The 25329-nt window shown below is 40.6% G+C and overlaps 1 protein-coding gene across 4 annotated transcripts in view; it reads left to right on the top strand.

Annotated features, from left to right (window-relative positions):
• The window catches only part of sbf2 (SET binding factor 2), a 134519-nt gene that overhangs the window by 43337 nt on the left and 65853 nt on the right, over positions 1-25329 (top strand). For all 4 annotated transcript variants that reach the window (XM_080439273.1, XM_080439272.1, XM_080439271.1 and 1 more), the window contains exons 3-11: positions 8223-8360; positions 12514-12639; positions 12951-13061; positions 14260-14365; positions 20302-20434; positions 21309-21417; positions 21776-21889; positions 22190-22267; positions 24039-24152. In XM_080439273.1, coding sequence (XP_080295399.1) covers positions 8223-8360; positions 12514-12639; positions 12951-13061; positions 14260-14365; positions 20302-20434; positions 21309-21417; positions 21776-21889; positions 22190-22267; positions 24039-24152 — 1029 coding nt within the window. The remainder of the gene's footprint in view (positions 1-8222; positions 8361-12513; positions 12640-12950; positions 13062-14259; positions 14366-20301; positions 20435-21308; positions 21418-21775; positions 21890-22189; positions 22268-24038; positions 24153-25329) is intronic.

Raw genomic sequence — 25329 nt, 5'->3', positions numbered from 1 at the left:
GTCTTTTGTTTGCTTTTGATTTACAGATGAAGTTAGAAACACCTGCGTGCTCTGTTTCCCCACTCTTGATTATGAAAACCAGACTGTAACCTGTATAAGGACACTGATACATATCTATCTCTGAGGTTACTAACAAATTGGAAACGGATCATGCTGTGATACCTGTTCTATGCTCTTGTTCACGTGACAGGATATTTTGAAAGCATGCGAGTGACTTTAGTACTTTATGCTCTGTGACCTTTTCTTTTGTCAAATCAACAATGCACATGAAGCATGAGAATATGTGTTGAAAGAACCAGCACTTATCATCAAACGTATAAAGATAAAGTTGATATATGTAGGAAAAAGCACTAACCTGAGGAAAATAAGAGCATAATGGCCACCATGCGAATATGGGCTATTGGGAAACTGATGACAATCTTATGTCATACTCGACACCCCAATGATGATGTAAGAGCAAGATGGCCGGCATGTGAGTGATATTCAACAACCACTTGAACCTACAGGAGGGGTAGGGAAAAGCAGGGTAAAAAACACGAAGTAGTTGAATGTTTTACTGGATGAAGTTAAAGATGAATTGTATGTTTATTATCAGCAGATTATTGCTGCTTAACACTTGTTTATTCTAGTTATACCCATTCAATATATATCTCACATTAAGCAAGAGAGTTTGTGTGTTTTTATAATATTGGAATAAATATAGTATATAAATGTTTATGTCAAACAAATTGGTATAAATAGGGAGTAAGTATTCTGTCCCGTAATATAAATTCTGCCGAAGATTCCCTCAAAATGTTTGTGATAACTGACAACTTCACTTAGATGGGTCTTCCAAGTGTGCCAAAGCTCTATTAGATTACCATCCCTTTCTGGCATAAGGGATTAGGGGATTTGCAACTTGGATGTGGTTTAGAATGGGTCATGTACCATTCAGTTTGGCTGTGATAAACAAGATACATGTACGGCTGCAAAAAGAAGTTCAACCCCCCACCCCAAAGCCAGCACCCCTTGCTCTTTCTGAGAAAGAATGAGAAGCATTTGTATTCTTAAGCTTACATCATGGACATGTGCAACTCATATTGATAGGAATCTCACCCCTTAGATCTGGTATTGGCTAGTGTCAGGAAAACCCTTAATGTGTAAAGGGAATTTCTACACTCAAGAGTATTCTTCCCATACTTGTGAACTTTAATCCACTGTATTGTGCTTGCCTGTCTTTGTGTTTGTTAAACTATTTATTTGACAAAACCAAATCATAAAAAGTCCAGTATCCAGCATCACAAACTAATGGTTGGGACTTGGGACCCCTGTGAGGACACTCAAGGTCATGTGATACGTTCAGGCCGAGTTAGAGTAGAAAGGATGGGTTAGCAGAATTGAACCAAAAATGAATTTGACAGTTGATTGATTTAAGAGAAGGAATGTCGAAATCTCCGAAGGCTCCTTTTCATTTTGTGTTTTCATGCATTTCACATTGCAATATGTTGGATGTGGCGAACTGGCCGTATGTTGTTAATTTATCTTGTGTTTTAAAATAAAACCAAGTATTCACCCCCGAGTGAAGAAATCTTCCCAGGAGACTGTGTGAATGTGGGGAGCTGGGCAGACAGAGTCTGTCAGAGATTCACCCTGGACTCTGTTTGGCTTTAAGTGAATGACACTTTACTGTATGTTTGCCTGAACAGAATGTACTTCGCAACAGTCCTTCCCTGGTTTTATATTTCTTTCTTTCACACATGGGGCTTTACATTTTCTATATTATTTTACACAACAATATATTTTTTTGACTGGGTGACTGCCCTGTCTGACTAGTTTATCTATTGAATTATGGCAGTCCTCCATGAGTAGCTAAAAATATCAGTCTCTAAAATGAACCATATGTGCCTTGCATTGCATAAGGGATCAGTTAAGAAAACTGATAATGCTGGTGACAGCAGGGAAGCGGAGTCGAGGAACAGGAGTCAGGGGGTCAGATCCCACCTCTATACAGTACGATGCTGTGCGATGGAGATGAACTGAAGACAGGGAACCTTAGTCTTGCGTAGGTAGACAAGCCGAGATCTCCGCCTACCTACGTCTGGAGAAATCTGATTTCAATGTACTGTAGTTCCTAGAACAGCGGGGAGAACCTCTGCTAACAAACTTACACCCACTCCTTTTGACACCAATCCTGATACCATACCAATATGAAGGACCGCCATAAAGTCTTCTTTTAAATGTACAAATTCTCCCACTTTTAGCTATTTAGACGTATTGTTATGCAAAACTAGGGAAATTTATCTCAGTGTGGCTGGTCCTTGCTCACTGCACCTTACACAACAAGAGTAACGGATGAGTATTGTCAGGCCACTTCCATGCTGGTTTGTTTTCTTGTTCGTGTCATGATAACCTGTGTGTGTGTGTGTGTGTGTGTGTGTGTGTGTGTGTGTGTGTGTGTGTGTGTGTGTGTGTGGGGCGCGCACACAAGCGTGCTTGTGTTTGTCATTCTGCACCTCCTGTTTTCCTGACTTCCTCCTTGGCTTGATATGAATAGCGTATCAGTCTGTGTACAAGTTCAGAGTTCCTAGCCTGCATCTTTTTGTGGCCCTGACCCATGAAGCTAGAGGAGCCTCCCTTGATGTTGTGGTCACTAGTCATCTTCCAGACCTGATAAAGCTGGAGGGCGGTCCAGGCAGCACGGAAGCAAGTGACCCTTCCCCCCACGTTAGTTCCTCGCCATCCCCTGACACCTCAATCTCCCCTTTCCTTCATTGTCTCTTCTTCCTGACAAGCCTCTCCTCCTGAAACAGTGATACGTCAAACCATAACAGCAGTGTAGTGTAATACACATCTGGTGCTGTATTTATACTGACCACACTGTATGGCCAATCACTTTACTTTACAGCCTTTGCCTGCAGTTCACAAACACTACGGTATCTGGATGAGTAGATGTTTGCACTTTGCAGATGTTGTTTTCATCAGCTCCTTCTTAAGATGAAGTTTTGATGATGTTTTGATGCTTTCACTTCCACTCTCACTTTGTTGGAACACTTAATGTAACTCGGATCATCTGCTAGTTTTCTGTTAGTTTCCAGGAATTTTCTGCTTTTGAAATAAACAAACAGAAACTCGGAGAACCCCTTATTGAACCGATCCCATGCAAAAGAACGCCGTACATTCCAGTTGGGATGTTTTCCGATCAGTTTGTCCCTTTTCGGGACTTTTATTAGTTAAGCTCTTAAATCACTTTTGTTGAGATGGGAGGAGTTGGTTAAGGGCTCTGTGTGTTTTACAGCTGGAGACGCATGTGAGTGCAGTGATGCCTTTTATTTATTTTTCTCGCTGTCATTTGAACGTTATAACTGCTAAAACTACCCTAACCAACTACCAAATTATGACAATATAAGTCCTTCTTTCGGCAGATTAAGAATATTGAAAGAATTTCTGGTTAGAGGAACAGCCAAAGACTTTAAAAAACGTGGCCTGTTAGGGTGATTGCACTATCTTTGTTATTTTTGAAAATGTAGACAATTATGGCATTTTTGGAATGTTTTGAATGTTTTGCCCAAAATAGGGATGCCAAGTTGTAAGTGGTTAAATAATGAAGTGCAAACTTCTCGGTCCATCTTTCTCCTTCTCTTTCTGCCTCCCTTAGTTCAGTGGCCGAAGGGTCAGAGCACCGCCCCCAATCTGCTCCGTTTGTGCAGGGTGTGTATCAGTTTGTCTACTGAACTCCAATAATCTTCCTCACAGTGCGCAGATACAACCAAAGGTTCTAAGCCTTGCCAATGACATGAATCATCAAGTCTCCAAAGTGGCCGCGGTCACCCCCACGTGAACATTGTTTGTTGTCACATCTCGCAAACATCCTGTGATGTGTGTTGTCAGATCTCACTAGAGCGTGTTGCTGACACAGAGAGACAGGTCTCAAACAAAGTTAAAATTCTCATGAAATCTCTCTGAAAGTGTCAACATTTTCTAAAGCTATGTGGCTGGTGAAGAATGGATCCGATACCTTCTGTGAGTATGAGGTGGAAGAATTGGTCATTCAATCTGTGCTCATGTTCTCTTCTCCTATTGGAATTAATACACTCAGGACAGCACAGGTTTTCAAAGTGGGGTCCGCCAGTCGGGCCAATTGGAAAGGAGAGGAAATGGGGGGAAAAGAATATACATTTTAATTTAAATTCAATTCATAAGATTATTGTTCCAGTTTAACCACTTTAAACCTGGCACCTTTTTGGCATGTCATCATTGTAAAAAGATAATAAAACAATGTTCAAACATTAAAAAAAGAATCTATCCATCTACAAGCAAAACAGACATCTTGCAGCAGGGGGCCCGCAGCCACGTGACACAGATACAGGAACTGAAAGTTGTCACGTCTCTGTTTCATCTACCGTCCCTGATACAACCTTGACCTGATCCCACACAGGCCTGTGCCCATTGGCTTCTGGCTTTTTATGAAGTGGTGGTTGCTGCACGGATGCTTTGATTCTTAGCAGGTCAGCCTGCAGATCCTGTGTCACTGGCTGAGTGGGTGGATGGTGGGGTTAGACAGGGGTGAACCATGCTGTAGGGGTGCATATGATGTGGTGGGCTTTGGTTGCAGCAACACGGTGTAAGAGGAGCTCTCAGACATATCAGAACAACCCATGTGTATTAAAGTTCCTTTGTCACTTGACTGGTTAGTAATCTGAGACCAGTGACTCAGCTGCATGCGCGTGTGTCTGTGTGTGTGGGCAAGTGCACGTATACCTATCAGCTCACATGTGTGTGTGTGTGTGTGTGGGGGGGGGGGGTGTTTTATGTCTAAAGTGTAAAGCTCTGCACCTGTTGCACTGCAGTGGACTTCTTCTCCCTGGTAACTGGTCAGCATTTCTATTGCGCCTTTATCCAAAGCACAGACGGAAGAGGCAGTCATGCAAGGCACCAACCTGCTCATTGGGTGTTCAGTCAGTGTCTTGCTCAAGGACACTTGGGCGTGAAGCCAAGGAGGAGCTCGAACCGGAAACCTTCCGGTTTACACCTAGCCGCTCTACCTCCTGAGCCACTGCCTTCCCCTGGTACCGTAGAGCTAATACAGTACTTTCAGTTGGTATGGGCTCCTACCTGGACTCCAGCCCAGATTCCCTGCACTGAGCCCTCAATCATTCATTATTGTCTGGCACAGGTTGTAGCACAGCAGGAGTCGCACGTGCCTGACAGGAGAATTGCCCTGAAATGTTTTTAAAACGTTGATAGAGTGCAGTTTTCCACATGGAGTTAACTGTGTTTGACAGGCTGACTGGCCCTTTGGCTCTGGTTCGATGTGGTTGTTTTTGTCCCATGTTTGTTATTTATCCACTTCCTGATGCTAGACCTCAGTCTTTTTTCTCTGTGGTATTTATATCTGTTCACCCCTCCTCTTCTGTCCTCAGCCCACTGTATTTCTCGTACTGTAGTAGTCTGTATTGCTTGTATTTCAAAAGGGAAACATTTCCAATAAGCTTTTTAATCACTTAAGCACTTAACTACACATTATTTGGCATAGTTGCGATGCATGGTGACTGGATCCAGGGTATTGCACTTGTGCATTGTTAAATTCAATAGCCATAATATGGAAATGACCTACTTTAGATTAACCTACAGAGAAATGGAACACAGTGTACGATCTTGAACCTTTCAAACATGCAGTTAGTTACCATGGTCACGGTATACTCTGAGCCTGGGTAATAACTTACAAACAGTGCACATAAACACTGCTGTGCACATAAACACTACATTAACACTGCTACTGTACAATATGTTGGATCTCTGCTTAAATGTTGGATGCATTCATAATATTGATTGAGATTTAGGTATGTGATAAAATAGTGCTCCAATAACTTGATTCTTATTCATCATGTTGTTTTATTTTTCTCCACAATTTAGTATTTGGCAATTCCCCCCATGTATATAATCCCTGCTACACCCTCCTACTTGTTTGTTAGGGGAGGGTGTAGAAGAAAACTTCACATAAACCCCTCCTCCAATATACATGAAGTCACCAGCCCCTTCTTTTCACCTGACAATGAGGAGTTTCACCAGGAGGGCGTAACGTGTGTGGAGGAATGTGCTTTCCCTCCCAGTTCCACTCCCTGCTGAATAGGCACCCTAACCAACTTGTAGTAGTTGCAAGTGCAGTCAGTGACAGAGATTGCACTCCTCTACTGGCGTCCCACCCTCAAACACGGGCAGTTGTGTTCATTGGAGCCCCCCGGCACCGCGGAGGCACCACGGAGGAATCGAACCCACTGACTCTGACCACGGTTGAAGAAGAAGATCTTTACCCTTGCGCCACCCGGACACCATGAAAAATAGACACGGCTCAGTGAAGCATCTTTAATGTCTAGCCCCTAATGGGCTCTCTGCAGACAGACAGGCTAGTGTGAAGATAAAGTCTTCAGGGAAAATCTGCTATTAATTTAATTTAGATTTAGATAAGGCTGGGCCCTCCCAAGGTGCCTCCCCAACTTGCTCACTGCTTATCATCACAGTCCACTCACTGCACGCTCTCTCTCTCTCTCCCCCTCTCTCCCTCTCACACACACACACACACACACACACACACACACACACACACACACACACACACACACACACACACACACACACACACACACACACACACACACACACACACACACACATCAATACACACCGCCACCAGTCATCTTCCTAGGTATGCGCTCCCAAAGCTGTTTATGTGTTTAGCAACAATGATGAATGACATAGTTGGAATATTTCGAGACGGGATCGCAGTTATCTGCACCCGTCCTTGAGTCCTGTCTGGGTCCTTGCCGAGCATGCATGTCCTCCCCCTCGCCTCATCACAATGCATGTTTAACACATTTCCTGTAATCTATTGTATCTGTTGAAGATGGTGGCATCCTGGCTTAGATCTCCAGGTAGATCTATCTCCCCCACTCTCTCTCTCTCTCTCTCTTGTTGCCTCTCTCACACAGGCAGCACAACAGTCTTTGCTATCATTTGATTCAAAATGAAATCCTCTTTTGTTTTATTAATTGCTCTACCTTGTACTTCAGCTTCTCCATCCATCCATCTATCGCGTTCATCGTTTTCTGTTTCCCCGTCTCTCCTCTCCATTCATCTGTCCAGTTTCCCCAGTGTAATACCCGAGGACCATTCAACACTTTTAGAGCCAGGGCAGTTCAGCCTCCAGCAAAAACACTGCAAATTCTAGAATACAAACTGAATTCACTCTTCGACTCTAATGCCTTCTACTGTTGCTCTCCATTTCTCTCCTCTGTCACTCTCATTTTCTCACTCTCTCTCGAAATCATAATTGGCTTTTCCCCCCTCCAATCTCATTTAGCTCTCTGTGAATTAATATGGAATGTTAAAATTGATACCATGAACATAACTGCCTGTGTTTGTAATCTATCTTATGAACCAGTATTTTGCTAATAAACAAGGGCACTTTTCATTAAGGCATTCATTATCCCCTCTGACGGCTCCAGACGTTCCCTTTTACAAGCAGACACCTTAATTAGTTTAAGTAGTGTGGCTTGGAACCTTGGCTGATGACCTTCCATGATATACTGGGCCATTTCCTGTGCTGATGAGCAGATGCTGTAGTTTTACCAAAACACTGACACAGGATATCCTGTCTGCTCCATACATCAGTAATTCAGTCGTTTACAGAGGTTACCTGGGTTCCGAGTTCTTGATGCATCCTTGAGTTCTTGACTGGAGGCTGGTGGCTCAGCCAGTAGTTTAGGGCAGTGGTTGTCAAAGTGGGGTCTGGGGACCCCCAGGGGTCCTTGGAGGGGTTCCAGGGGGGAACCCCCAGGGGTCCTTGGAGGGGTTCCAGGGGGGGGCCCCAGCAAAATGTGTTACCGTGGCTATTTTTGAAAATCTTTGAAAAATATAAAAAATTGTATATATTTGGTCGCGGGGTCCGCGGCCAAATATATATAAATTTGGGGGTCCTTGACGTGAAAAAGTTTGAGAACCACTGGTTTAGGATTACACATAATCCTAACTATCAGTGGGTACATGTCAAGGACCACCTGGTGCCAACTGATATATTTTATCATTTGTGTGAGAAGTGCATTCGGTCTTATTTCGCTAGTGAGACTGACCATGGCTCATCTTGCAGCTTTTTGTCGCTCTGTCTATACGTTTATGTTATTTAGTTGTGTTGTGTTGTGTATGTTTGTCCTTTCTATTTCTTCTGATGGGATGTTATGTCATTGCAGTTCTGCCAACCTGGAGGTTGGAGGCTATCCAGAGAGAGGAAGACACCCACTTTCTTCACCGTGGTGCTGACAGATATTGAGTCAGACAGACACTACTGCTCCTGTCTCACGTTCTTTGAGGCTGAGGTCAATCTACAGGTAAGGTTGTCAATACATACCGGTACGTGCATGCAGGCATCAGGATGAGCTGAATATATCACTAACGTTTTCATTCATTATTAATCTAGATCTGTACCTGGAAAATCGTATTTTTCCTCAATGTGGCCTTCAGCTTTTATCATTACATAATACCAGCAGTTTAGTTGCATTATTTATAATAGCTCAGAAATGCAAAATGATAAAAGTCAAATCTGTAATATGTATTTTATAGGTAAGTTTAAAAAAGGTGAAAAAAAATTAAAAAGTGCATACTGTATTAAAAAATAAAACAAATCTAAGGTTAACCTCAACCACTCATTATTTGTTTTGAGGTTAGGTAAGGTTAGCCCTAATCGCAAAACAAATAATGAGACAGTAACACTAAAGAATAGAGAGGCCAGGTAATCTTGTTGTAGACCAGCAGTAAAATGACTCTTATAATAGGCATCTCATCCATTCCACATCATCTTTTCCAAAATGCCATTCGTGCATGTGCCTTTGATCATGCGTCAACGCTCAAGGAACCATTGGGGGTACTTTGATTGAGCAACCTTCTTATTTCCTCTTTTGTTTCCATCTCATCTATCTAATTGTATTGTTGTTGTCGTGTTCTGTGGGACATGTTTTTACCATTAGGAATGTCTGTCCTTTGTCTGATGTATTCCAGAACTCAAGGCTAAAGGCTAAACGCTGATCTATTGACATCGACATCTCATCCCCTCTAGCACAACTATTTGATGGACTTATATTTTGATCACAACCAGGCAATTGGGGCAAAAGTTGACAAAACTCTCAAAACTCATTGACACTGACAAAAGTTTTGTCTGGTCTCTGCGATGAGCATGCCGAAGACCAAAGTAATTGTTTCAATGTTTACCAATGTTTACCAATGTTTACCAATGGCCTCAGAGGACAATTCCTGTGCAAATACTTGTACAATACCTGTACAAGTGATTCACGGACCTCTTGCAAAGAACTTGATGAATCACTTGATGGAAATTTCACACTTGACATTTGTGCCTCTGAGTCCCATCAAGAATCGTAATAATTATTTCAGAATGTTTTGTGAATCAGACCAATTACGACAGTCGTCCGTTTGCCAGGATGCGCAACCGCTGGTATTTTCTACTTTGATTCAAAGGCACAGCTGGAAGCAGAGTAACCCGCCACATCAACAACTGACCACGGTTTAACTGCTTTGGGATGTGTTTAGCCAATATTGGCAGGTAGTGCAACATAGACTACTGTCTCTGGTTCTCCTCATAGACCTGTGTTTGGTGATGTCCCTCAGCTGCTTAACTACACTTGAGAATTTAATCCTCCATAGTTTATTTTCTGTCTTCCTCACATCCTGGCCCATTGAGGGAAGAGCTACATAATCAGGCCACAATCAGCACAAATTATACTTTCTTGTCTGACTGTTGCGCCAAATTTTCCAATTGAAAATCACTTTTTTTTTTGGCAAACAATGCGGTCATACGTTGAAGTATAAATTAGCCATGAACCTCAATGAAAAGACAACTCTGCACAATTCTCTCTACTTATTGTTCCTCTTTCACGTCTCTGTATTTGTTGTCACGTTTCAGGGATGTTCACAGACCAGCTATTGTTTATTTTGTGTCCACTTAAATGCAGGATAGTGTTTGAATATGTGTGAGTTAAAGGGAAAACTGTACTAGTTTATGAAGATAACAACAGAATACATCATGGTGGAGATGGAACAAAAATGTGCATAAAATGCCTAACCAGAGAAATGAAATGAATTTTGCTAGAACCTTTAATTAAGCGGGTCAAATCTATATTTGTAATTATTGAGAGATCTAGATCGATTGGTGATGTGAATGTAATTATGGAAATGTCAGGAAATATATATGCTTACAGTGAGTTGTCAAACATCTGGAAAGGTAAACCTGTGTCTAGCATCTAGATTAAAAGTTCTTTGTATTGTCTTTTTGTTAACGCTATAGGGGGCGAGCCGTATAGAAGAGTGTTTGTCTGCCCATCTGTCCGTGGCTCCATATTTGGGTAGATTGATGTAGTGAATATGGCGTCATCAACATGATGTCAGATATCCACAGGGAAGCCATTATTTGACCCGGTCTTGTTCCTTTTTTTTCTTATTTTTTTTTAAACAAACTTGGGTCAACTTGAATTTGGGAGCTAAAGGATGCTAGATACAATGCATACAGTAGGTTTAGAAATCTTGTCTATCCAAAACCATGCATATTGACAGAGGATCAGAGTTAAATGCTGTGCTAAAGGACAGTTCAGCTGGAAACATGGGATGATTGTCACATTAGATATTAGGGATAAAAAAAAAACTGTGACCATTTTGTTAAAGAACAGACCTTTCAACCTGCCGTTAAGAGTTTAGACTATAGTTTAGACTTTGGGCTGGTTTGGACGTCATTTTCCAGCAAAATAAACATGCATTCCTAGATCTTCCTAGATAGATGATGAAGTTCTTTAAAAACGTGAGGATGTTTTAACAATCTTTACCCTCTAAACTGGGATGCTTATCTACCCAACCGGATCCTAGAGAAGCCAGACTGGCGATAGAGGAATGTATTTTCTCTCATAATTGAACCAAATCCTAAGAATAATGGTGAAATGAGATGCCCATCTGAATGGGATATTTTGAAACCATGCTCCTGGGTCCCAGGATGCTGAAGCACTTCTGGTATGTTTTCGTTGTCTGGGGAAAAATAATAGATTCGTGATAAGGGCTTTAGCTTGGAATGAGTGATGAGTGGCTGGTATCTCCCCATTCTGATAGGCTTTATGGATTCACGTCAGACACAATGAGAACCAGATTTAGACTGTTGACGGCTAACCTTTTTTGCGTGTTTTTCTTGGTGGAGCAGTTCTTGGTCAAAATACCTACTGTTCTACCAACTACATTGTGTCTCAATGAGCTATTGTTCTTCTATCCTACGTCATGATGTCCAGATCGTATCTTGTTTTAAGATAAAACGTCTTAAATGTGCCCAGCTTGTCCATTCCATTCTGAGTTCTGTATATTAATATCACAAGGTTTTTGGATATTATAAGCCTAATACAAGGGAATTCATATGATGATGATTACTTTTGTGGGCCATTGTCTGTGTGGGGGATGGATAGGATATGACCTCACTCTCACTCCATTTGATGTGTCAATGGCCTTATTCTACATCCTAATTACTTTTTGGCTGGAAGTGATATCACCTTTGAGTGAACGATAGAACAAGTTGTTCTTTAAATCAAAGGAATGACTCTAAATTAAAAAATTATTAGCAGAGATTATTGTTTTTAGCCTTTGTTAGTATTCCAACTCAAGATAGGAAGCAACTGTCATCGCATGAGCTCTTGTTGGCGTAATTTACTCTTGACCATCTATTCCAAAAGAAACCATGTTTTTTCCCATTTTCATTTTGTTGCCAAGACCTGTTATGAACTCTAATTTTATCATATTTTCTTTACTCTTTGAACTGCTTCAGTGGGATTTTTGTCTTGTTTTTATAGGGAACTGATGGGGGAAAGGTTTGTTGCAAATTGTTGGTGGTTGTAGTAGTAGCAACTCAGTCATCCTGTTAGAACGTGTTGTATGAAATGTTCTGCGTTTGAGGCAAATGTCATGTTCATTTGGCAAAAATAGAAGATCTGCAAGCTCACAACACGTCGCAACTGTAGATCTGCTTCTTTCGGCAAAGAGATTTGGTGTAAAGGGAAAAAGGAGGGAACCAAGTATAGACCCCTGGAGGACCCTGATCAACAGGACCGAGATCCCATTTAAAACCTTAATTGAGATTAAATGTATTATTGAAAGGTCTTTAATATAGTTCTGTCAAGCGCAAAACTGAAAGAAAACCAAATATCTGCTAATATAGCATCCAGTGGTTTGTTGAATGCCAGAACTATCCCTGTGCTGGGTGAAGCTGAAAGGTGAATTTCCCCTGCAGGATCAAATGGGTCTAGTTATTATTAATTATTTCTTCTAGCTTCATTCTTGACAATATTTATTATTCAATTAAGAAGAGTGACAGTATCTTAAATTTAATTCTAGGTGCCATTAAAACATGGGGGTTCAGATCGGCGTTCAGGCTGTACAGTACATGTGAAGGTATTTATTGCATTCCATGGCACTTTATTGAACTGTTGTATTTGAACATTCCAGGGATCAAAGACCATTGATGGAGATGATGAGGAAGAAGAAGAGGATGGCCTCATCCAGCCAGCCCAAGTCTTTGCACCAAAAAGTCTAATTCTCGTCTCCAGGCTGGATTTCCCCGAAATATACAGAGTAATGTTCTATCATCATATTAAATATTTTGCATATAATTTGTAAAATTGACTGTTTTTTTTACCTTGTGGCTCATCATCATTAGAATATGTGTGTTTGCATTGTAGGTGATTGGCTTGTGAATGTGGGGAGCATAACATGGCCTTGTCAGTGCTTTAGCCTTAATATACTGTAGAGAAGATGTTAACCTGTAAAGTGGAATATTTGCAATATGGATGATTTACTATGTGACTATCTACTGTGTATGGCTGCGTGCAGCATAATATCTGACCAAATTGCAAACAAAGAAATGTCCTGTGTTTTTCTTCTAGGGCTGCTTGGGTCTGATCTACACGGTGTACATCGACAGCCTCAGTTTCCCTTTAGAGGGTCTAGTGGCCAATCTCTTCACGTTCCTGGTCCCTGTGGCTGGCGGATCCCAGGTAAAGTTTTCCGAAAGCAAAGCATTCCCAGAATACCACAGCTTGGCTGACCTCGTCACTCTGCTCCCCGCAGCCACAGACTACACACTTTTTGAGGTCATATTGGGTTAATGTTGCTGTTGCACTACTGCAACGTGGTGCTTATTTATTTATTTGCTGAGGTGATAGCTACGTTTTATTGCCCTTTAAATCATGCTAAAGTGAGGATGGAGGAATGTTTTGTTTTTGTGCAGCGATCAAGAAAGATTGTGTTTACAGTCAAGTCCAGTCCTGTTTAGATGGTGCCAGAGATTATCTTCAGCCATGGGCAGACAGTTTTATGCTTGTATTACTTGGAACAAAAGTACCTCATGGATGGGGCATTGGGTTGGATGAGGTGGGGTTTGATGGGGCAGGGTTGGATGGTAGTGGTAGTTAGTGGAGGCGCTGATGCCAGGTAAAATGTATTATTAGCATAATGGGGAAAAAGTCTTAATTTACTACTATAATAAACTACTATTGCAAAACATCTATCCTTGCTCGGGTAGAAATTACGGCATTTGGTTCAAATGATGGAATCATTTCATTCTCTGAGAGTAAAGCATTCCGTCTTTGATTATGATCCCATTCTGACCAATATCCCAATTCCCCAACAAGTTATTACTCCTCCTAAAAGTCTAACAGCACTTTAAGCAGATTAAACCAAGCATTATTTACAAACCCCAGGAGTGCCACAGGCTCATTCTTCAACAGCACACCCTGTTCCTGACCCGAGCTGTGTGTCAGGAGTCATGCGACTGGAGACCCCCTTTATCCCTCTGCTTCTCACTCATTTGAAGGGCCACATTACATTGCCATTGTCCATGGGACAACGCCTTGGGACCTACAAACCATTTCTCAGCACCCACAATAAAAGCTCAGTTCTGCACGTGCAGGAGCGCACTATGGAGATATTTTTGAATTGAAACTGCCGAAGCTGTTGTCAGTTGCCAGTTATATTTTGGTTAACATGCAATTGAGGTTTTCAACCAGACACGTTCAAAAGGCTAATTCAGTGCTGCAGCTGCAGCGTCTGTGGGCCATTCAACAGTGCATGTCCTCTATGAATGAGTGTTTGTCTCTGTGCTGATCTGTCCTGTATACATGAATGGACCATGGACATCTATCATAAACGTCTAATTTGTATGTAATGAATATATTCCCTTTTCTGAATAAACAGAAGCTGTTTTCCCTGGGAGCAGGCGATCGCCAGCTCATCCAGACCCCTCTGAATGACAGCCTGCCCGTGACATGCAAGAGTGTGGCCTTGCTCTTCCAGCAGCTCGGTGGGTTCATGGGACTTTGTCCATAGACACTGCATGGCAACTTTATGGCTGCACCCTCATCGAACATTGTTCACACAGTGGCAATTTTGCTCTTACAGAAACCTCCCACCCCTGAGTATGATGTAAGGGCAAAATGGCCACTACGTGAATGGTCAGTGGTGCCATGTTGTTTATTTGACATTAAATGCCTACATCCTACAGTATATTCCATTATAGCTTTGTGCTGCAGGTTGTCACTTCAATACAGTACACAACAGATGTAGATTTTAAATCATTTCATTTCACGTGATTGAAGCATTTCAATGTAGTTGCTAGAAATCTACGCCTACTGCTTTGGAAACTAATTCCGTCACCACTTAAAGGGGAAGACCACTCATTTTCAACATTGAACTATGTCTTCAATACACCTTAGAGCTGTTGTGTGGAAATAAGAAAAAAGTCCCCCCCCATCTATGTTGCCTAGAACTGGATAATTGATTGAGGTCATGTGATCAGTGACATACGCAGGGTGTACTTTTGGCTGAGGGGCCAATAATTTTTAACTTTAAAAGGATAACCGTTAACTAAAAGGAAAAAACAATGGGATCGGCAGGTTTTTAACTGATGCTTTTTTATATAGAAGCCACAAATTAATACAGTTGACAAATCAAATGGTAAGTAAAATACACTTTGGGATTTAATTCTGTCCCTGTCTCTTTCCCTAACAAATAAAATAAATAAACAAACAAATAAACAATCAATACTGCGTTCACAATATCCCTCCCAACCAAAACAATTCCCAATGTCCTTTGTAACCCCTTAAATCACAATGTCAAACGTAAACAATGAACAAAGTCACAACATACTGTAGAACGCTACCGCAGATAGTCGCTTACTCGCTTTACATAATAGACAGTCCCGCGTCTATTATGTTACGCGCTCCCGAGAAAGTCTATTGTTCCTTAGATCCAAACGAAACTTTAACGATCTTCCGCACTAACAGTCCAAAAGTAACTTGAAGTTCGGGGTACTCCTTAAATTTGTAATCCACCGGAACAGAAAACGTGGATTTATCTCACCCACCGCGTTCTGTCAAAATCCTCTCGCTGACCGGCGTTCAATCATGAATCCAATGCTGGCATCACCACAGCGTCGCAGCATGGTCCTTCAATCCGTTCTCCGCTGGGCTCGACAGCTCGTAACTTTCGGCTGCAGTTTACTCATTAGTTTAAACTTTATCACCAAAATCGTAATACTGGCGCCAAGGAGATCTCTTCTCTCTTCACCTGTAGCTTCTGGTTCACAGGTTTGTTTGTTCTCCCCTGTATCACACCCTCTATTTGTAAAGTAGCGTGGCATTAATGAATCAATTACCCACAGTAATCAGACCCATTATCTCTCATGTGAATTGGAAATGTTCATATTTTTTCATAGTTTCCAACATGTTACATATATTCATCAAATACGATGGTCAAGTAGAATAATATAATGTGCCTTTTTCACAAGTGTTTTTGTAAATGTAGTTTTATCCTCCCGGAACAAAACAACGAGATGATAATGATTCGATACGGTCTAGTGGCTGCACCTTGCCATGTCTGTACAATTTCCAAATTGTCTGACGTAAAAAGTTCAGGAAGCCTTTGTTCTCAATGGAATTGGTGCATACTATTCCCTGTCCACGAGTCTAATTTCAGGTTTCTTTGAGTTCAGAGTGAAATTAAACAGTTTTCACCTGAAACTTGATTTTATTTGTAATGGAAAATTGGCCCTTATTTAGCCTCATTTGATTAGAAGAATGTACTTCAGAACACATTGTTATATTCCTTTAGAGCATTAACACACATGTTCGTACACACACACACACACACACACACACACACACACACACACACACACACACACACACACACACTCACCTCTGCCACGAACCCCGGAATTCTCTAATAGTTTGCATCCGCCTGTGTTTGTTTGGATAAATTGGTTGACATGCGCATGGGGGGTACTTAACCAATACACATGTGAGGGTCATGTGGAAGTCATATGTTTGTAGCCAATCTGGATACACAAGAACCAAACAAATGACCTGCACCTTGACATTATCCTCAATCATGGTCTGTGTTAGTCTTCACAAGTCTGTTTTTGTTCTCAAATCTAGCACGTTATCCAGGACTAGTCCACAAAGCAAATAAGACTCTACAATTCATACAGTGTGTCACGAAGACAGCACACAATGTACGTCAGTATTCTTGATAGAGGCCAGTTCTCTCATCTAAGTTTCATAGGAGATTGAAGTTGTTATTGTTTCGCAAAAAAAAAAAAACACTTGAATGCCATATCTGTCTGTTTCATGTCCAGACTCCAGATCTCGGGTTTGTTTTATGAAATGTATCAAACAGAGCAGCTCTAGAAAAAAGTCATATGCTGCCACAGTAATCCAGTAGATGTTAAACTGACCTAAACATTTGCATCTCCTCTTGCCAGCTCCTCCAAATAATACCTTCAGCATTGTCTGATAGGTACAGTATACAATCAGGCATATGAGTTGCACAACATGCTACAGTATAACATATATATAAGATTACACATACTGTATATAAGATTTGTTCCTATTGAGTCCTATACCTCTTTTCACTGGTCCATTGGTTTTTACAGTATGGTTTATTGTGTAGCATGGATATTATTGAGTAATTTCTAACTGAGTCAGAGTACAGTGTGGTGTACAAAACAAATGCTGAGACTTGCCTCGGGTGCAAGTGGTGTTATATATACAGTATATATATTAATAGTTGTCCGGCTGTTGGAATTACTCTACATGTAACGATGGACCACACCATGCCTATGCCTATGCCTATGCCTGTCATTCAGGTTATGGTAGTTGAATAATTCATTCCACCTACAGTACTGTACTGGGGAGAAATATTGCATTGTGTCCTATCTATCCCCATCGCATTTGATATGACATAATCGCCTGATCTAAATTATTTGAGATAATCACAATTATTTTGCATAATTGTTTTCCATGTTGAAAAACTTAAATATATTTTCATACATTAAAAAATATTATTATAATTATTATAATATAAATAATATATAATATAAATATTACCTGTTTTGGCCATAGTACATTATTTATTTTGATTGTTTGATCATACTACAACTACAGTGTCACACAAAAGTATCAAAAATAGCAGATCTACAAGCTCAAAATGAGTCATTGCTATTTTTGAATTTAAATCCTGAAAAGTAATAGTTTTGGACATGCCATTACCCATATATGGGCGTATCAGAGGCACACCGGGGACACATGCGCAAATCGTGTCGTTCATCATCATAATGTTTTTGGATGAATCAAAAACGACACATCTAATAATACACATATTTATTGTTGTGTCTGACATCAGTACATGTTGAAAATCTCCATATATGTGCATTTGACACGGTTTCTGTTGTGTATGACATCAGTGCATGGTGATCTCCATGTGCATTTGGTTTATGTTGTGTATGACTTCACTGATCAGTGCATGCTTATCTCCATATTCTGTATGTGCATTTGACGTGACATCAGTGCACGTTGATCTACATGTGCATTTGATTGGGGGCATTTCACGTCATCTAGGGTTGATCACGTTAGATCGCCATGGTTAGAGCAAGCGACTTCATGCACTTCATATTTGGACATAATGGTCAACCCGGAACTCCATATATGGTCATGGTTGACTTGGAGCTCTTAATATGGATCCTTTTGTTTGAGTCTGATGTCATGATGACACGGTTTGTTAGGGTCTGATCTGATGTCATGCTGTCACAGTTAGCATTACACAGCATATTTGGGTGTAACTGCAGTGGGAACTCTATGGTTATGTCTGAGTCATAGTGAACTCTATATGTGGTTATGTCTGAGTCATAGTGAACTCTACATAAGGATATAGTGACGGGGAGCTCATGGGGGCCCCCAAAGGCCGCCCGCAGTGATCCACCGACCGACCGACCGACCGACCGCATTACCCATTAGGCGATTTTAATATAGGATTTTGTCATATCTGCCCTGTGCAATTTTTGCTAAAAAATCCTAAAAGGCAGAATTATAAACAGAAATATACTTTTTATTTTAAATTATTTTATGTTCCAATGTTCAATGCCAAAAACACAATTAATTTGTTGTTCGCAATTATTTCTATGACAATTAATTGTCAAGTCAAATGTAACGATGGTGACAGCCATAGTCCCGTCCGGCTATTACGTCATTGGTGGCTCAGTGACGGGACGTAGTGGTTGGTGAGCAGACGTGTGGCAGGTCGACACATCGTCCTGCTGCGTCCACAGGTCATCCCAGTCATCTAAGAGGAATGTGTGTTAGACATGTCACGCTGCAAAGGAAAGGAAGCCCCGGGGGAACAAGGAAGGAGCGACCGTCAACAGTGTTGCTGTTTGTTGTTAGCTGCCTTTGTCTCTTCTGTTGACTGGGGCTGTCGAGCTTTATTTAGGGCTCGGAAATGTTGTTGTTTCCATAAGATAAGCAAACACCTGAAAGAACACAAAGGTGCTGGGCTGTAGATATAGATATCGCAGCTTAACACATTGACTGCCAGAATTATTTCATAATTTTTTAGCCAGTGCCAGAGTTTTTCATTGGAAAAAAAAAAGTACTCAGGAGCCGAAATACAGCATTTTTAAGTTTTAAGTTAACAAGGAGGTGGATAGGAGTCTAGATCTTCAACGAATCATATCTCCTTGGTCTTTGGGTGTGTTTTTTTTTTTTTTTTTTTCACTTCACGTAGATCTACGCGATTGGCACGTGGCGGCTTTAAAGCGGTTCGCGTAGATCTACGTGATTGGCAGTCAATGTGTTAAAGGATAAGTGTTGAATTTCTTTCTTTTATTTGCATTTGTCTTTTATATTTGACGTAATACAATATTTGTCAAAACAGAGAGAATTTAAAAAAAGAGAACACTTTAGAATGGTATTGCACTGCTAAATGTATTGCACTAAACATTTTCGTCAGAGTAGTAGCCACATATTCACTATTTTGAAACTTGAGATTGTGTGTGTGTGTGTGTGTGTGTGTGTGATTTAAAGACAGTACATTACTACTGTAATAGGCCCCACATTTTATTTGTGGGCAGAGTTTTTGGTAGGCATGAGCTTAAAAGCTCAAGGTCACAGTCTAAAATACGTAATTGATGATAGTAATAGCTGGTGTGTTTAATTTTCCCTGCGTTTTTTGTTTTTATGCCTTGTTTTGTCACTTAATATTGAGACCATTTTCATGAAGTAGATGGTTGACATAATTTTTTTCTTTGACTGTCCCAGCATTCTATTGACACATGAGGATTTTGTTGAATCCAACATTTAGTTACCATTTCCTGTTTATCACTGATTGAAGAACCTAGCTCAGATATCCAGAGATCCCGACCCAGCGCCCCCAGTGGTGCGGATATGTTTGCCTGTGTTCCTCTGTCTTTATCACTTCAACGTGTGACGAATTGCTCTGTCAGTTGCTCGATAGGAAACAATAACAGGAACTGTAAACTTAGAATTCATCCGGACTGTCAGATTGGTATTTGACATAATATTTATACCGTATGTAATTTCCTCTGTTATTCTATCTTGTGTTTTCACATACAGAAAGTTCAGACAGTACGTATGCAGTGTCCAAGATACATTTTATTTTGGAAATATATTTTATTAATTGCTATTATAATATGCCCATGTAATAGTGTCATCATGCTTACAATGTACAGTGATTTGCAAAGCAAGCAGCTGGTGTGGATACATAAATGCTTTGGAAAAGCATCGCACATCGTTCACGAATCAATATTGTTTACTCTAATTTGTATTTCATTGTCAAAAATCCCCCACTCAAAGTATGTTTTTGATAAATGGTCCTGGAATAATAAGGCAGTCACATTCCAACGAATACCTCATTAATTATATTCTCTGTTGTTTCTCCCTCCAGGAATCCAGAATGTTCTAAGTCTTTTTTGTGCGGTTCTGACGGAGCACAAGGTTTTGTTCCACTCCACCAGTTACCAGAGACTAGGAGAGGCTTCTCGCGCACTGGAGGCCCTAATGTTCCCACTCAAATACAGGTGTGTGCTTGACTCCATGGAATGGACTGATTCTAACAAGGCTGATTATTAGTTAATTAAAACTAACAAACTTAATATACATGCATGAACAGTCTGCCTAATGTGTTAATTCAAGTTTACAGAATGTTTTTATTTTTTTTATTTTTTTATTTGACCATTTTTTACATCATAATGAATCCAAGAGGACATCCTTGCAATACATACACAGACTGATTGTCTTTATGCTCTGTGGTACTTTCAAGTTCTATGTGTGTTTTGCATCATCTACTTATAGTACCCACTTAACAGCACACACATTGTGGTAAAAATGTATTATAACTTAATTCCCAAGAATACTTTTCAATAAGAGGAAAAGGTGTGCGAATCCATTATTGTGTATAAATGTTATGCCATTTTGACTTATTTTTAGTCTGTGTAGAGAGATAGGAAGAGAAAGTACAGTATATACAGTAGGCAGAATGACAGACTCGACCAGGGATGTTACTGTTAGTGTGGTTGACGCACTAACGGGTCAGCTAATGCCTCCGTACTGACCGGAAGTTTGTCTCCGTTTTGAATGACAACATACTACATACTGTGTAGAGTGTATTATGGATGATGACATTACATTCCTAGATCTTGTAAATGTATTTGCTATGGAATGTATGAATCAGTCCTGGTAGTTTTTTTGTTATTGTTCTCCTTAGTACAGGTGTAATATTTGAGTTGGCTTTGTATGTGAGTTTCAAAATGACTCACACTCAAATTCCCTTTCTCTTACAACCCTTTGATCTGGGCTAATACTTAACTTACTTTCTTTTTTTTTCTATCTTTTTGACATCTATTATTATTACTGTTTTTTTCACTATTTCATCATCCTATCTTCTCAACACAGTTACCCGTACATCCCCATTCTGCCTTCACGGTTGCTAGAAGTTCTGAGCTCACCCACCCCCTTCATCATTGGAGTACACTCCATGTTCCAGAGTGAAATCCAGGACCTGGTGAGTACAAATAATATTTGTACATATTAGTACATTCAGTTAGTCATGTAGACCCTATGTCAGACCCCATAAATCGCAGATTGCAAACATTTCTCAATGTATTTAGATATGCTAAAAGGGGTGATACTCCATCAAGAGTTTGAGAGTTCAGACATTCCTTCTACTGACCAGGGCAGATATCATTCAGCCCCATGAGCCCATTGGTTTCAGAAACACTCATCCACCCTTCACAAAGATCTTTATTTAGACGGTTTCGGTTCAACCTTATCAGGCCTGCCGCGTGTTACTCATATATCACAGCACTCCCTCTCATTGAAATCAAACTGGTTGACATGTCAGTGGGTTGTGTGTTCCCCAGTTGGACGTTATTATTGCTGACTTGGATGGAGGAACAATAAAGATTCCTGAGTGTATCCACCTGTCCTCGCTCCCTGAACCACTACAGCACCACACGCAATCTGCCCTATCCATTGTAAGTACACGCATACGCACGCACACACACACACACACACACACACACACACACACACACACACACACACACACACACACACACACACACACACACACACACACACACACACACACACACACACACACACCTATTTTAAAAAAATACACACACCTATTAAAAAAAAATACAATGTTCTCCAAACTAATAACGAATAGTAGGATATCTGTCTGTCTGTCTGTCTGTCTGTCTGTCTGTCTGTCTGTCTGCTAGCACACACACCAAAGCGTAAATCAACCTGAGATGTTTTCATTTTCATAGGTTTTGCACCCTGATCTGCAGATAGCAGACAATGCATTCCCTCCACCTCGCACTGCACCCTCCAACCTCAAGTTGTTGGTAAGTAACCATTACCTTTTATACACATGTGCTGCTATCACACTGTGGTTAACCTAACTCTGTTTTACCTCCGTATGGTTTACCTCTATGGTTAACCTAACTCTGGTTTACGTCCATATGGTTTACCTCTATGGTTAACCTAACTCTGGTTTACGTCCATATGGTCAACCCAACTCTGGTTTACCTCCATATGGTTAACCTAACTCTGGTTTACCTCCATATGGTCAACCCAACTCTGGTTTACCTCCATATGGTTAACCTAACTTTGGTTTACCTCCATATGGTTAATCTAACCTAAGTAAAAGAGCATACGAGATAATAAATACAACTACATCTTCCCATGCCCTCATATAAATACCATGGTCTCTAAACACATATGAGTAGCTAAAAAACATGAGAGGTGGTGGGGTAGTGTTTTTCCTGACTGTAACTTGTTGCCCTAAAGGTAAAAAACATGTCATGTTTCATAACTCTTTGTGTGCATTTGTGTAGATTGTGCAATACTATCCTTTTGGGGACCCAGTATCTCCTCAAGGGTAGTAATACCAAAACCAGCCCTTGTGGGGTCATCTTTCTCCCCATGACGGAAAGCGTAATTTGTATGGTTATGAAAGATTTTTAGAGTGAGGTTCACCAATAGTAAAATATTTAAGTTGGGGTTAGGACAAGGCATTTAGGTTAGGTTTAGGGTGAAGGGCCCTGTACACCAAGCACGATAGCTATGACTATAAATATATCATTTTGAAAATCATTCCCTAACTCAAGAGGGTCCCAGAGTCCACATCACAGCTATAACGACAACAGTGGTGAATGATATATTTATAGTTATAGTTATAGTTATGGTGCTTGCTGTGGGAGGCCCATCAGGGTGAGGGGTTAAGGTTAGGGACACTTTCGGGTGCCTGGTGGCACCCAGCCAGTGCTCATTGTGAGTGCAAGGACCTGGGTTTGAATCTGACCCCGTCATATTTCACATACAGTACAGTAGCTCTTCTTTGTCTGCTCTTGGTCTCTACACTGACCTGAATTAACTCTATAAACGCCATTGACTCGAAAACGCGTCAATTACTACTTAATCCACCCACGCCTTTGACGCGTTGGACTCGCGTTCATTGTTTAATCTCTGATCGCGCTATGCTGCTTAAAATTCAATGTTATTCTCGAGTTCCACTTACTTCATCCGGTTTCATGACCTGGGTTCCGTTTCCGGTTTTTGATTTTTTTCCCCGGTCATTTTCGTCAAGAATAGGTAAACAAACGGGTTTTCACACGGTATAACGGACAAACGGACAGGTTCTCTTCTATAATCTATGGTCTGGGTGACGATCAGTCATCGCCGTCGTGTATCACATCGTAATTTTGGCCGATCAAAACAATCTGGGACGACGTCACATCCGTTTTCATGTTTTCCCTGTCTAATCGCTCAAGAAGGGTAACAGTGACACAAGGAGCTGATCAAGCTATCATGTGCTGCTCTCTAGTGGCGGATTTGTGCTGCGTCTTTAAAAAACAGTCTGATCAATTATTTTCATGAAAATTTTCAAAATATAAAAATAAAAAAAACACGAAAATTGCTGCCAATGGGGGAGTACTTTATGAAAATACTCTGGCAGTCAAAGAGTTAAGGGGGGAAAAGCCCCCAAAAATATTTTAAAGATTATGTTTAGGGTTATGGATTGGGATTTTGAGGTAAGGGTTAGGTTGAGTCAGTGGGTTAAGTAAAAATGCCATTCTGGACGTGTGTGTGTGTGTGTGTGTGTGTGTTCTCCAGGATAAGGAGGTGAGGGCTGTATTCCTCAGGCTATTTGCACAACTCTTCCAGGGCTACAGGTCTTGTCTGCAGCTCATCCGCATCCATTCTGAACCTGTTATTCACTTTCACAAGGTAAGATAAACCATCCAGTGCTATGCATGCTCAACCCTTCGTGAATCACATGAACCCATATTTCCTTCATTTTCAAATGGCTTGTTTGGCCTTAAACACGATGACATAAAAAATGGCAAAGCTGTCAGTTTTGTTATTTTTAAAAACAGACACAATGTTCTTTCTATTTGCCAAGAAGGTCTTAGTCAGCGCCCTGGAACAAAGGGAATTACATTAGCGGAACTGTCAGATGTAACCTTTTAATGTGTGTATATTATTTTGATGTGTTTTCCTTACTGCATGACTACACCATTATGCTATCTGTTTTTTTGTTGATATTACGCTTCGGACAGAGTCCTCTTACCCAGGGCAAAGCTCAGACCATGGGCCATATGAAATGTATTAGGTTTACATTTTTGTGTTGCACTGGGGTTTGTGTTTGTTCGTGTCTGTGGTGTCTCCGTGGTAACCTCAGCATGTCCCTTTCAATGTACCCCACATGGCTCAGATTATCCACAAACGCCCTGCTCTCTCAGTTGAAGTCATAGACCAGAGACTTACTGTAACAATCACAAATTAGGAAGAAGTCGCTGAAAATTGTTTGTGTGTTGTCGTCTTGTTGCTAGATTTATCTCATTTCCGTGCAACGCAGCTGAACTTATCCCTAATTTTGGCGGGGAAAATGGACTGTGGCTTGAGTTTTTCTGATTTATATTTATTTTACCCACATTAGAAAGGCGATGATGGCAGGGGTTGTTAACCCATTAAGACCGGGAAAGAATCTGTGCCATGTTTAGATTTCTTCGGCTATTAAAAACATAGCAGATATACAAGCTCATGAGCTTGTAGATCTGCTATTTCTTTTTTAATCGTGAAGATTTGTGCAAATCTTTGAATATATATAATATACTCTTTTAAAGCAAACATTTGTAACAAAATGATATGTATTTGGCGTGGGACCCCATCTCAAAATATTTTGTTCCAGGGACCCCCAGAAGAGTTAAAAATGTTCACTTTAAAAATATATATATATTCAAAGATTTGCACAAATTGTCAAGATTTTTCAAAAATGTCAGATAATAGCCAACGAAATCTAAAAATGACACAGATGCGTTCCCAGTCTTAATGGGTTAAACCTTCAATACAAATTGTCCATGAGAACGTGATTATAGAGTGCTTCCCTCTGTGTGGTCCTGTA

Source organism: Gymnoscopelus braueri (genome assembly GCF_963280865.1).
Source record: "Gymnoscopelus braueri genome assembly, chromosome: 1".
In the NCBI taxonomy this organism is placed as follows: domain Eukaryota; kingdom Metazoa; phylum Chordata; class Actinopteri; order Myctophiformes; family Myctophidae; genus Gymnoscopelus; species Gymnoscopelus braueri.
The sequence above is the reverse complement of the archived record's forward strand: the minus strand, read 5'-3'. Positions and strand labels throughout refer to the sequence as shown.